The sequence below is a fragment of the Notolepis coatsorum genome (genome assembly GCF_963971535.1).
Source record: "Notolepis coatsorum genome assembly, chromosome: 8".
Classification (NCBI taxonomy): domain Eukaryota; kingdom Metazoa; phylum Chordata; class Actinopteri; order Aulopiformes; family Paralepididae; genus Notolepis; species Notolepis coatsorum.
In genome coordinates, this window is record NC_140172.1 from 65,004,079 (window position 1) to 65,017,458 (window position 13,380).

General features: G+C 42.2%; 1 protein-coding gene across 3 annotated transcripts in view; it reads right to left on the reverse strand.

Annotated features, from left to right (window-relative positions):
- Window positions 1-13,380, reverse strand: part of LOC311233199 (unconventional myosin-Ic-like) — a 66,754-nt gene that overhangs the window by 39,125 nt on the left and 14,249 nt on the right. For all 3 annotated transcript variants that reach the window (XM_084320126.1, XM_084320125.1, XM_084320127.1), the window contains 2 exons: window positions 7,563-7,727; window positions 4,228-4,343 (listed from right to left, as the gene is read on the reverse strand). In XM_084320126.1, coding sequence (XP_084176252.1) covers window positions 4,228-4,343; window positions 7,563-7,727 — 281 coding nt within the window. The remainder of the gene's footprint in view (window positions 1-4,227; window positions 4,344-7,562; window positions 7,728-13,380) is intronic.

Below are 13,380 nucleotides of genomic sequence, written 5' to 3' on the forward strand. Positions count from 1 at the left end.
ACTTTATTATCTAAAGATGTTAAGTTGGAGTGTTGTGTTCATTCAGAATTACATGGTTCTTCAGTGCAAGGGTTAAATTATTTTCCAACCACTAGAGGGCAGCAAGAAGCCAATGTAAACAAACAATGTTCTCCCCTTCTCTCAAGACCAAAGCCTCTTGTTTTTCCGAAGTGATCATTGTAAATACATTGCGTATTAACATTTCACTGCCTTACTGGCACACTCTAATTGTCACTAAGATATTTGATGAACAAAATAATCATCCGTCCTTCGGATGAGACGCTAAACCAAGGTCCTGACTGAATCTCGGTCATTAAAGAACCCAGGACGTCTATCGCAAAGAGTAGGGGGTTCCCCGACGTTCCTGGCCAAATTCCCAATCAGGTCTCTGACATCAAGGCCACCTAATCATCCGTTCCCCTTAATTGGCTGGTATCAAACCCTTTCTCCTCAGCCATTGTGTAGTGTGATGTGTGCCTGGTGCCAGTGTATGGCAGCCATTGAGCCTGCATAGCCCAAGGTTGGGTGCTGCCAGTGGTGGTGAAGGAGGCATTGTCCACCCTACATTGTGGGGAGCGCTTTGAGTGTCTAGAAAATCGCTATATAAATGTAAGGAATTATTATTATTATTGTGTGTAACCGGTCTCGTATTGCCATCTCTGCGTTGTGTGTTAAACTTCTATGCCCCGCCCCCGAGGGAGTTTTCAACCCGGAGCGCCCGCACCACGGGCGACATGATACATCACAGACCGCTATACCAAGAGGTAACTCGCAGTACCGCTACGTGCCACAACACTTGAAGTCCATCGTCGTGACTGGATATACTCGCGGTACCTCCGCTACATGTGCATGGATGCATTACTAGATTCCAACTACATTATATAATTTTTTTTTATAAAATAGGTGGAGCTAAAACACGGTATGGGTCTTGTTAACAAAGGAAATAAATTATGTAATAACAGACTCTGCTGGTGGCGCAGGGTTGATTGAGTAGGACACCAAGGACCAACAAGAACTTCTGGTAGCAGGTGGCCATAAGACGTTTTGAAAATGTGAGGAATACTGTCAGAAAATAAGTATTGCAGCTCATTAACTGCCCTGAGCTCCGACCGTCACCAGGATTCTGAACATCTAGCCAGAGTTCTAAGTAGGGCTTTATCTGTCACCTAAAACAGCCTTTTATGAATACAAGTTGTTATATTGCCTGGTTTGGGGCTAACTCTGCATGTGACTAGTACACATTAGCCTGACTGTAAATAGCACTATTGTGTGGTTCTATTGAGCCCATTCTTATTCAAATTATCTTGAGGTGAGAAGTCAAGGGACTCCTTTGAAAATGGCCATGGCATTTTCCTCCCATCAAACTTATATTAGGCCCTGTCCACACAAACACGGGGTTTTATGTAACCGTGATTGAATGTGCGCAGTTGCACTGTCCGTCCACATGCAACCGGGTTTTTGCAACCGGAGTCCAGGGTGGAGTTTTGGACTCACCCCGGTTGCATTGGTTGCGTGTGGACATAGTAACCGAGATTATTTCCAGTGTTTACGGCAGAGCTGTCCCAAGTAGCGTTATATGAAAATGATTGTAACAAACTTTTGTTCAAAACGTATCGTCTGTGTTGAAGAGTGTTGTGATCGACTGATGATGTCTGTTGTCGCATTCCTGACCTGACGCTCAGAGTAAACCTGAAGCTGCGGCTACCAACTAAGCTCATGTGTGTTGTCAAGTTATTGTTATAAGGAACCCAGTCCAAACTATAACAGTCTGCATCCCCTTCACAATTGTTTGTATTGAGCCGTATTGTATTGTACCCATTCTGCAATCTGTTAAATAACGTTTTCATCCATTCATTCTACTAGCATTAACGTTACTACGCTAATGTACGCTAGCCACAATGCTAACTATTATAATGGAAATCCCGATAACCTTAGCATGTAAGCTAACAACATCAGCAATCTTTTTGTGAGACTAAACTCTCCGCTCTTGGTGGTAAATTGTGTTGATGTTGGTTTTGTTTCATCAACAAATGAGGCAGAACACGCAGTGAATGTATCCTTTTTTGTTTATTGCACTTTTATTGCACTTTGTTTCTTGCTGCAAATACATGCTATGTTGCTAATGGTTCACGCGAGGTAATTTAAAGATGGCGGGTTTCTGTTTTGAGCAGGACGTGTAGTGACGCGTTCAACCCTTCTGATTGGTTGAAAATGGCCTTCGTGTTTGAACTACATCGCCACCTATTGCTTTGGCATTGTACTACATGTATATTACATCAGTTTAAACCACTGTGTGTGTACGGAGGTTTATTTTTTTTTGAATAATTATAAAACCTTGGTGTCAAAAATACCCGTGATCGTGTGGACTGGGCCTTAAGCTATCTTAAAATAGCTTAACTTTGAACTTTTGACCAAATCTACCCCCTTTGCCAGTAAGCTAGACATGTCATGGCTGGTACCTTTGGATTTCAAAAGATCTCTAGTATCATATGATACCAGTATCTGCGGCACGGTGGTGTAGTGGTTACCACTGTCGCCTCACAGCTATAAGGTCCAGGGTTCAATTCCCGCTTGGGGACCAGGTTTCTGCGTTGCCAGGTACCCAGGTGGGGTATCTCCCGGGCCTTTCTCTGTGGAGTTTGCATTTTCTCCCCGTGCTCGCAAGGGTTTCCCCTCCCGATAAGATAAACCCAATGGAAAAACATGCACAACAGATCACTAACGCTGTCACGTCCCTGACGAAGACAGACAGGAGCACTTGGATTGCTCCCCGGGCGCAGCGCCACGCCGCAAGCCCTTATCTGCTCCCGGCTGCCCTTGGGGGGAAGGACGACGGGACTCAATTTCATCGGCGACCCCAAAAGATTGCATGTGTGTGTTCCTGTGTGTGCCGCCCATCGCATGTGTGTGTCACTGCATGATGAATAAAGACTTCTTCAAAAGTCCAGTATTATTATTATTATTATTATTATTATTATTATTATTATTATTATTATTATTATTATTATTATTATTATTATTATTATTATTATTATTATTATTATTATTATTATTATATCTTATATCTTATTATATCTTATCACTAGCTTAAAAAGCCCACTAGGAAATCTGTAACATAAACAGCAGATACTGATAGTTTGTAAAACGTCCTTCATTTTTAATCGGTCGACCTCTAGAACAATAGATAATTATATGAATGTTAGCAATAAGCTTCAATAATTTATTTGGTCAATTATACGTCTTAAAACCTCAAGAATACATGATTTATAGTAAAAGTGACAAGGGTTTTCAAAGTTAATTAAATGTATAATGTTGACAAGGCAGGCTGGGGGCTCAACATTCCAGAACCCTGAGCTGAGGATTCCATAATATTAAGACAGTAAATTAGTTAAGTCTGAACATAGATCAGAAGTTCATATGAAGTTATTTAAAAAAGAATTCTAGCTGTAATAACATCAGAAGATTCAGTTTTTCTTTCATGGCTCTCACAGTAGTCTCACTGTCACTGATTTTTTTTTAATACAAGTTGGTTTGAAAGTCTTGTTGTGTGAACAGCTGCCACTGAAAATGTCACAACCGTCATGGGAGAGAAATCTCCACCCTTCTTTTTCTCCAACCCTACCTCCATATTTGTAAATTTTGCAGTTTTAGCTATTTCTCAATGCAATTGATGTTAGGTAAGGTAACCCCCCAAAGATGGCGACCGGGACAATAATTATCAGTAGGTAAACATATATCCCATATTCAAATCAAACATTGCTCTGCGAGTATAATTAGGTGAATTGACTATTCAGCAAGAGCGCACCTAGGCGCTGCCGTTTTGTGTCATCAATTTGTAAGTAGGCTAACAGATGCCCTGTCCATGAGTGTCCACAATTTGCAACGTACGGTATAGCCCACACCGCACCATGAGAGAAACAGCTACTGAACAAATAAAACATACCCAATTCCTTGCACATGGACCATAGCCTACACAACAGATTGCCAAAAGGGCTTTACATTTTCATTTATATTTAGTCATTTAGCTGACGCTTTTATTCAAAGCGACTTACTAGTACTGTCCAACAAGTCAGCAGGAAGGGAACAACTCTGGCAGCTAAGTTAGTCAGCAGGAAGGGTACAACTCTGGCAGTTAAGGTAGTCAGCAGGAAGGGTACAACTCTGGCAGCTAAGAGTCATTATTATTTCAGATATTGAAAAGAAATAAAGAAAATGGCAGGGACTCACATGTGAGGCGAGATCTGGTAGAAGGGAACGCCTCGGTAGCGCTCCATGTGCTGCTTGGAGTAGATCTCCATGTCTTTGTAAGGGTTCACCGACACCAACACCGAGCCAATATATGTCTGAGGGGAGACAGGACAACGCATTCAACTCACCCAATCTTATCAATATCACTCTGTCTCCACACAGCGACTAAAAGGGGGAACACTACCCAATTTAAGTAATAATTCATATGACTCCTATGGCCCGGGACAGTACAATCCATATACATGAACGTGAGGAACTCTCTCCCAAAGCCAGAAACTTGTGAGATCATCGGCTATGAAGTCTGCTCCATAGAGAATGAATTGGGAGAAATGGTAAAGGTTGGAGCACCCAGGAAGGTTGCCATGTTGTTTTAATAATAATAATAATAATAATAATAATAATAATAATAATAATAATAATAATAATAATAATAATAATAATAATAATAATAATAATAATAATAATAATAATAATAATAATAATAATAATAATAACTTTATTTGTATAGCACTTTTCATACAGAGGTTGCAGTTCAAAGTGCTTCACAACAGTAAAAAATACAGGCATAAGCGAGCAAGGTAAGGCAAATCACAGTTCTTCAGTAATACAAATAATAAAATAGAGTAGATTAGATTAAAAAGTGCAGTTTAAAATGGCTAAAATAATCAAATAGAATGGACAGTAGAAAATTGTGATAAGATTGTTCAATAAAAAATATATAATAACAGAGCAGTGTATCGCTCTTAGTACTTTGAGTTTCTTTACAAAGTTCTAACATACAACAGAGTATCGCTCTAACATACAACACATACAAGTTTTAGTAGAATGAAGCTCATTTTGAGTATAAACACTAAGACAAACATTCTGTGGGTCCACAAAACCAGTCTCCCATTCATTGTCTATGGAGCAGGTCCAGACTTTATATACCTGAAGACATCACATGATTGTTACTAGGGATGTTCGATATTGGCTTTTTTTTTTTTTACCGATATCCGATATACCGATATCGGCCAACTCTTAATTTCCGATACCGATATCAACCGATATGCGGGGTATCCCGCCCCAAAAACACAACATTATGCATACTTTTCACAATAAATAAAATAAGAATGTGTTCTTACTTGCTTGCCTGGGTAAATAAAGGTTAAATAAATGTAAAAAAAAAATAATAATAATAAAAAAAAAAAAAAAAAAATTACCGATACAGATCATTTCCGATATTACATTTTAATGCCAATATCGGCTGATAATATCGGTAGGCCGATAATATCGGACATCCCTAATTGTTACTCATCCAATGTTCACGCGTCTGGTGAACCCACAACATTATTGAGATTTTAAAACAATAGAGCCATAACAATTGATGTAAAATACTTAACAAATGACTATTACAAGCAATCTAGACAGCATATATTATGGTTAATATTGTCCACATTCTAGATCACATTTATTAATAAAAATGTCATTTGTTTTTTTGTGATAAAATGTGAAAGAAAACTAAGAAGAAAAAACAATGGAATAACAACCATTCATTATAATCAAGACATGAATGGAATAAATCATGTTTATCTTGCAAAATATAAATGAAACAAGGTGGGCAGACAGTGAAGTTACATAGTGAACCTTTTTGTTTAATTTGTATCATGTTTATTTGTTTTCCCCTACAATTTACAGACCCGAAAACCAAGTATGTAATATAAATACGTAAAGGGGGGGGGGGGGGGTGCACTCAATGAAAATGTGTTCTTTTACATGTTCTTCACATAAAATGAGCCAAGGCCAGGTTAGTCTCAGGTTAAAAAAAGATATTCATTGTATCATTTCTCTTTAATGTTTGTGTCCCACAGACCCAACATCATCATCATTAGGTGGCTTCTTCGTTCCGAAGGTTGCCTATCACTCTCCAACCCATTCTGTCCCCACTTCTTCTCTCCAACTCCGTGACTCCGCCTCTCACTCCGCTCCAATCACAGACGTCGTCTACCCAGCCTCTTCTTGGTCTTCCACTTCCTCTCTTTCCATCCACCTTCCCCATCACCACCTTCTTGAACATCTCCCCGCTGGATCCTCTCAGAACATGCCCGCACAACTCCATCTTTCTCTTTTTCAACCTCTCCAGCAGCTGTCCTCCTTGCATATCCGCTCTTCTCAGTACCTCCTCATTCTTGATCTTATCCTTCCATGTTATCTTCAGCATCTTCCTCAGCGTCCACATTTCAAAAGAGTCTATCATCCTCTTTGCCTCTTCATTCAGCGTCCATGCTTCTGCTCCGTATGAAAAGACTGACATAACATACGTTTCCAAAATCCTGGTCTTCGTTTTTCAACTTATGTTTCTTCTCAATAATTCTTTATGGTTCCAGAATGCGCCCTTTGCAATTCCGGTTCTTCTCTTAATGTCCATGTTAGCTCTTCCACCTTCACTGATCCAGCTTCCAAGGTACATGTACTCCTTCACTTGTTCAAGTTTTTCTCCATCCACCTGTATTTTACAAACAGTTCCTGGTGTTTTTTCAATGATCATTACTTTAGTTTTCTTTGTGTTTAGCGACATTCCATAGTTTTTGCATTCGACATTCAGCTTATTCATCATGTCCTGTAGATCTTCTTGACAGTTACAGACTATAGCGGTGTCATCAGCGTATCTTATATTGGTGATGTTCTCTTCGCCAAGTTTTACTCCTTTCCCTCCTCTCAGACCTTTTTTCATCAGTGATTCACTGTACATATTAAAGAGTACAGGGGACAAGATGCATCCTTGTCTTACACCCTTCTCCACCGGGAAGTCTCTTGATTTCTCCTTTCCTATTCTAACATTAGCCTTCTGCCTCCAGTATAAGTTGGCAATTATTCTTCTGTCAGAAACTGGTATTTTGAATTCTTCCATTGAATTCTTCCATTGTTCTCATCATTAAACTGAGTGGTAAATGCCCTTTAGAATGTTTTGAACTATGGCTGTCCTTTCATAATTAATTAGTCAATGATTTTATTGGGTCTTAGTTGATCAAAACATTTCTATTTTGTTTGTTCTTGATTTGTTGTGATGTTTCTTTTTGACTTGTTTAAAGAAGACGTGTCCGGACATTAACGTGTGTTGTCGGGCCTTACAAATTTGATTTGATTTCTAGTCGATGGCTTGTTATCTTATTTTCTTTTTTACCCCTTTGCAGGACAATAATGTAAGGAAAGACTTTGGCAATCATGACTATGACAATTAGTTGATGAAGACCTATGATTACTTGAATTACTTAGTTGCGGAGGCAGCCCTACTTCAAACTGATGTGTTTTTAATATATAGCTCTAGTTGTTATTACATAGACGAGGTTCTCCTTGAAGCGTCGCCGTAGATTCTCTATGAAGGTCGCCTCGCTGGTGTAGTTTTCCAACATGACAAAGTCCTGCACCCCCACCCGGTCACGTGCGGTCAGAGCGGGCTCCATCATCCCTAGACGTACTCGTCCTTCACCAAACACCTCCTCCTAGAGAGAGAGAGAGAGAGAGAGAGAGAGAGAGAGAGAAAGAGAGAGAGAGAGAGAGAGAGAGAGAGAGAGAGAGATTATATAGAAACAGTCGTTCCTTTTAAAATGTACAGAACGTTTCTTTACAAATCTAAGTCATCCTTGGGGAGTGAGCCACTACTGGACTAGCTGCCCAGTATGTATCAGCATGCCATAGCCTGAGGGACAGTGTTGTGACTTAATGTAAAAAAGATTGTAAAATAATTACATAATTACTGTATTAAACTGCTAATTGGCTTGTTTCATATTTTCAAGTTTAATTTTAAGAAACCATAAAACATTTTGTATTGACATCTACATTTTAATATGTTGTAAACTGCTTTGGCAATACTGTTAATTTTTTGACAGAGAGAGAGAGAGGGAGAGAGGGGGAGAGAGAAAGGGGAGAGGGAGAGAGAGAAAGGGAGGGAGAAAGTGAAAGAGAGGGAGAGAGGAAAAAGAGGGGACTGTCCTTGGATGCTTGGATTAGGCTAATGTACTGTGCATCCTGCTGATTTCAATGCAATCTGATTGAGTAGGGGAGGGCTTGTGTACTGTACCCTTAAAGAACAGTACAACGAACATGGTGTTGTTCAATCTTGTTGCATTGATTAACAGAAGGCATGTCAGTGTGAAGTCACACAACATGTTCTAGTGTGAGTATTGTGCAAATATGACTTACCGTACTTTTCACACTATAAGCCGCACCTGAATATAAGCCGCAGCAGCCAAATTGAATGATGTGTACATATATAAGCCGCACTGGACTATAAGCCGCAGGTGTTTTAATGTTTAATTACCATATGTAATTAGCATTGGGACACAATACTGTCGGACAAATAACAAGAATTAACTAATTTACAAGTTGTATTAAGTTTATCAAATAAGGGAACAGATAAATAACATTTCAATGCAGTCAAAAAAGCAATATCTCGATGTTTACATTTTCGGGTTTAGTCACGTCGAGTCACATATAAGCCGCACCGGTATATAAACCGCAGGGTCGAAAAATGGGGGGGAAAGGTGCGGCTTATAGTCCGAAAATTACGGTAATCTCTCTTGAGAAACTATCCTCCCGGGTGTCATCATAACCAAACCGTTTCAGATAGCCAATCACGTTCCTGAAAAGATGTCGTCATCTACTCGGGTTACTCTGATTGGCCCATCAATCAGTCTGTCTGTTGTCAGTAGTTGTAAAGGATAATCAGCCAGCTGGTCCACAAAAAAAGTTATGAGACTAGTTTGTATAGCAACAAGCAACCAATCTCATTTGTTCCATGAATTTGTTTACATTTGATGCTTCATGTATCATGACGCTAATTACTTGACATCTCCTTTCAATGAACAGAAGGCCACGCCCCCTCAACATACTGAGATTAGGCTGTGCTCAGAGAGAGGGTGTGACCTAAAACAGTTTTATACAATGGCATGCAAATTTCAGAAGATTGCAGAAATACGGGAATGTTTTGATTATATTTAAAAGGCTTTGACATTGTAAAACGAAATAAGTGGAGTTTCGAAGCTGTAAGCAGAATACAAGTCATAGGAACACCCACGATATAGTGTTCTTCCCCCTTCCTACTGTATAATATGAAAGAATTAAAAACGCATTGCAAGAAGAACAGAGGTTATTTGTTTCGCGTGATTTAAAAAACGCTGTATTAAAAGAACCAATATAAGGATCCATGGAAGCTTTCTACTGTGGGTACATCTTGGCGTCCCGCAACTATTCCCCAATCACTTCTATCACTGATAATGCTTAGAAAAGGAAAGCCGACGGTTGTTATTTCATATATAATACACTCCACGTGACCCCAGAACCTCAATGTAAATAAACCATAATCAAAAACCTACAAAAACAGTACTATATTTGTAAATCTGGTATGTCATAAATGTATAGATGTAGCAGTACTGTCTGTATGTCATGTATGTCATAATTATATGTTATGATGCATTGAAAATGGGGGACCCTGATGTAAACAAGATGAAAGTCTTTCTCTGGTCTGCATCCCCTTAACAATTGTGTGTATTGAGCTGTACTGTATTGTACCCATTAGGGCTGGACGGTATGGTCTAAAATGTATATCACGGTATAATTTGAAGCATAGACGGTAACGGTATATATCACGGTATATTAACTTATCTTAAAATGTCTATATAAATGCTTCTGAAGGGGTAAAACACTGGTATGGCAGCTGTTATTCTGTTACAGCTGCTGAGCTATACTATAGCTAATGTCCATCAATATCTTCCTTTTTAATTAAATAGGTTCAAGAATCGAATCAGGATTGTTAGCAGAGAGAGAGAGAGAGAGGGAGAGAGAGGGAGGGAGGGGGCTGCTAGTGGAGCCAGCTACCGTTAGCTTGCCGAGGCTCCAGCACATCGACAAGCTGCTGGAGCCAGCTAACGTTAGCTTGCCGAGGCTCCAGCACATCGACAAGCTGCTGGAGCAAGCTAACGTTAGCTTGCCGTGGCTCCAGCACATCGACAAGCTGCTGGAGCAAGCTAAGGTTAGCTTGCCGAGGCTCCAGCACATCGACAAGCTGCTGGAGCCAGCTACCGTTAGCTTGCCGAGGCTCCAGCACATCAACAAGCTGCTGGAGCCAGCTAACGTTAGCTTGCCGAGGCTCCAGCACATCGACAAGCTGCTGGAGCCAGCTAACGTTAGCTTGCCGAGGCTACCAGCACATCGACAAGCTGCTGGAGCCAGCTACCGTTAGCTTGCCGAGGCTCCAGCACATCAACAAGCTGCTGGAGCCAGCTAACGTTAGCTTGCCGAGGCTCCAGCACATCGACAAGCTGCTGGAGCCAGCTAACGTTAGCTTGCCGAGGCTACCAGCACATCGACAAGCTGCTGGAGCCAGCTACCGTTAGCTTGCCGAGGCTACCAGCACATCGACAGTTAACATTACATAAAAATTTTGCGCGACGTGGACATTCCAGAATGGCGAGGATGCAAAGCATGTTAGACCATTGGACTCGTTGCAGTTTACATTACACATAGAAACTGCGTGACTCGCGAGAGAAGTCACACAGCTGTGTGCAACGCAGGGCTGAAGAGCTAGTTCGCTTCTGTGTTTATTATGAAATGACAATTGCGTGTTGACACGCCCACTGCGCAAAGCCTCTGTGCTCCTAAATAACTTTTTCCAGTTCGCATATATCTATTATCTATGACTAATTCTATAAATTTTTAGGGGCAAATACGAGTGAAATAGTCGCGCTGTGGTTACATGACGTCATTGCTATTTTAGAGCTGCTCTACCGGTTACAAGGTATAGTCAAAATCCATACCGTAGAGCAAATTGATACCGTTTATACCGTATACCGTTTATACCGTCCACCCCTAGTACCCATTCTGCAATCCCAATCTGTTAATAATGTTTTCAATCAATCAATCAATCAATCAATCATTCCAATAACAACCACTAACTTCACTGTTAGATGGCATGCTTTGAAGTAGCTACTGCAACGATTAGTAAAAATCGTCAACGAGGAATTGTTGCGTAGATTAGTCATTAAAAAAATATATATTATAATTTTCTTTTTTGCACTACCTATCTTTGTGAAAGTGGCTTCTCAGCTCTGGTCCAGCCAGCTGAAGACTTCTTAGCTTAACATAACAGATAACAGGGATAACTTGGGATGTTGTTTGGTCCTGACAAGAGTCTCAAAGCAACTCTGAGGTCATGCTCAATGTCCAATGCACACAGCAGCATCACACCTGGACAAGAGGCAAGGGAACTATGTGAGAATGCTATTCATCGACTACAGCTCGGCATTCAATACCATAGTCCCCTCCATACTCATAGCCAAGCTCAGGGACCTGGGCTTGAACTATGACCTCTGCCAGTGGGTCTTGGACTTCCTGACTGGCAGACCCCAGGTGGTGAGAGCAGGCAACTGCACCTCCTCATCCATCACCCTCAACATAGGGGCCCCCCAGGGCTGTGTTCTGAGTCCCCTCCTCTACTCCCTGTACACACACGACTGTGTGGCTCAGCGGAGTAGCAATACAATCATCAAATTTGCTGACGACACAGTGGTGGTGGGCCTGATCTCTGCCAACGACGAGAGGGCCTACCTGGAAGAGGTCAAGGTCCTGGCGGGATGGTGCCAGGAAAACAGCCTCTCCCTGAACGTCAGCAAAACAAAGGAGATGATTGTGGACTTCAGGAGGTCGGGGGTCAAGGACTACAGCCCCCTCAGCATCGACGGGGCACCGGTTGAGAGAGTCAACAGCTTTAAGTACCTCGGAGCCTACATATCCGAGGACTTGACATGGACCACACACATTGACAGTGTTGTGAAGAAGGCACGACAACGCCTCTACTTCCTCAGGCGCTTAAGGAAGTTCCAAGTCAGTCAGAAGATCCTTAAGAACTTCTACTCATGTACAATAGAGAGCATCTTGACCGGCAACATCACCTCCTGGTTTGGGAATAGCACTGCACAAGACCGAAGCAGACTACAAAGAGTGACACGTTCAGCCGAACGCACAATTGGAGGGGGGCTCCCCACCCTCCAGAACATTTACAACAAGCGTTGCAAGGGCAAGGCTAAGAGAATCATTAAAGACTCCAGTCACCCGAACAACTGCCTCTTTGAACTGCTGCGGTCAGGCAAGCGATACCGGAGTCTCAAGGCGAGCACAGAAAGACTCAGAAGAAGCTTCTATCCCCAGGCCATCAGGCTGCTAAACGAACAATGAACACTACACAACAACAACCACCAAACGCACATAGCACACACATCCACACGCACACACTCACTTTAAACAAACACACTGTAGCGTTCAACACCATAGTCCCCACCAGACTGGTGGACAAGCTGATCGAGCTAGGTCTGAGCTCCGCCCTGAGCGCCTGGGTACTGGACTTTCTGAGCGAAAGACCCCAGGCGGTCAGGGTGGGGGGTCAGACCTCCAACACCATCACCCTGAGCATCGGGTCCCCCCAGGGCTGTGTTCTGAGCCCCCTGCTGTACTCACTCTACACACACGACTGTGTGGCCAAGTTCAGCTCCAACTCCATAGTGAAGTTCGCAGATGACACGGTGGTGGTGGGGTTGATCTCGGACAACGACGAGAAGGCCTACCGGGAGGAGGTTGAGGTACTGGAACGCTGGTGCCAGGACAACAGCCTGCTCCTGAACATTGGCAAAACCAAGGAGCTGATCGTGGATTATAGGAGAGGACAGCAGGAGACACACACACCACTGATGATAAACGGGGCTACCGTGGACAGGGTGAGCAGCTTCAAGTACCTGGGGGTCCACATCTCAGAGGACCTGACATGGTCAACACACATAGAAACAGTAGTAAAGAAGGCGAAACAGCGTCTCTACCACCTGAGACAGTTAAGGAAGTTCAGAGTATCGGGGAAGATACTCCAGTCCTTCTACTCAGGAGCTGTAGAGAGCATCCTGACCGGAAACATCACTGCCTGGTATGGAAACAGCACGGCACAGGACAAGAAGGCCCTACAGAGAGTGGTGCGCTCAGCCGAGCGTACCACGGGTATTGCACTACCCCCCCTGCAGGTTCTATACAACAAGAGGTGCAAATCCAGAGCCTGCAGGATAATGAAAGACCCTCACCACCCCAATAACAGCCTGTTTCAGCTGCTGAGGTCAG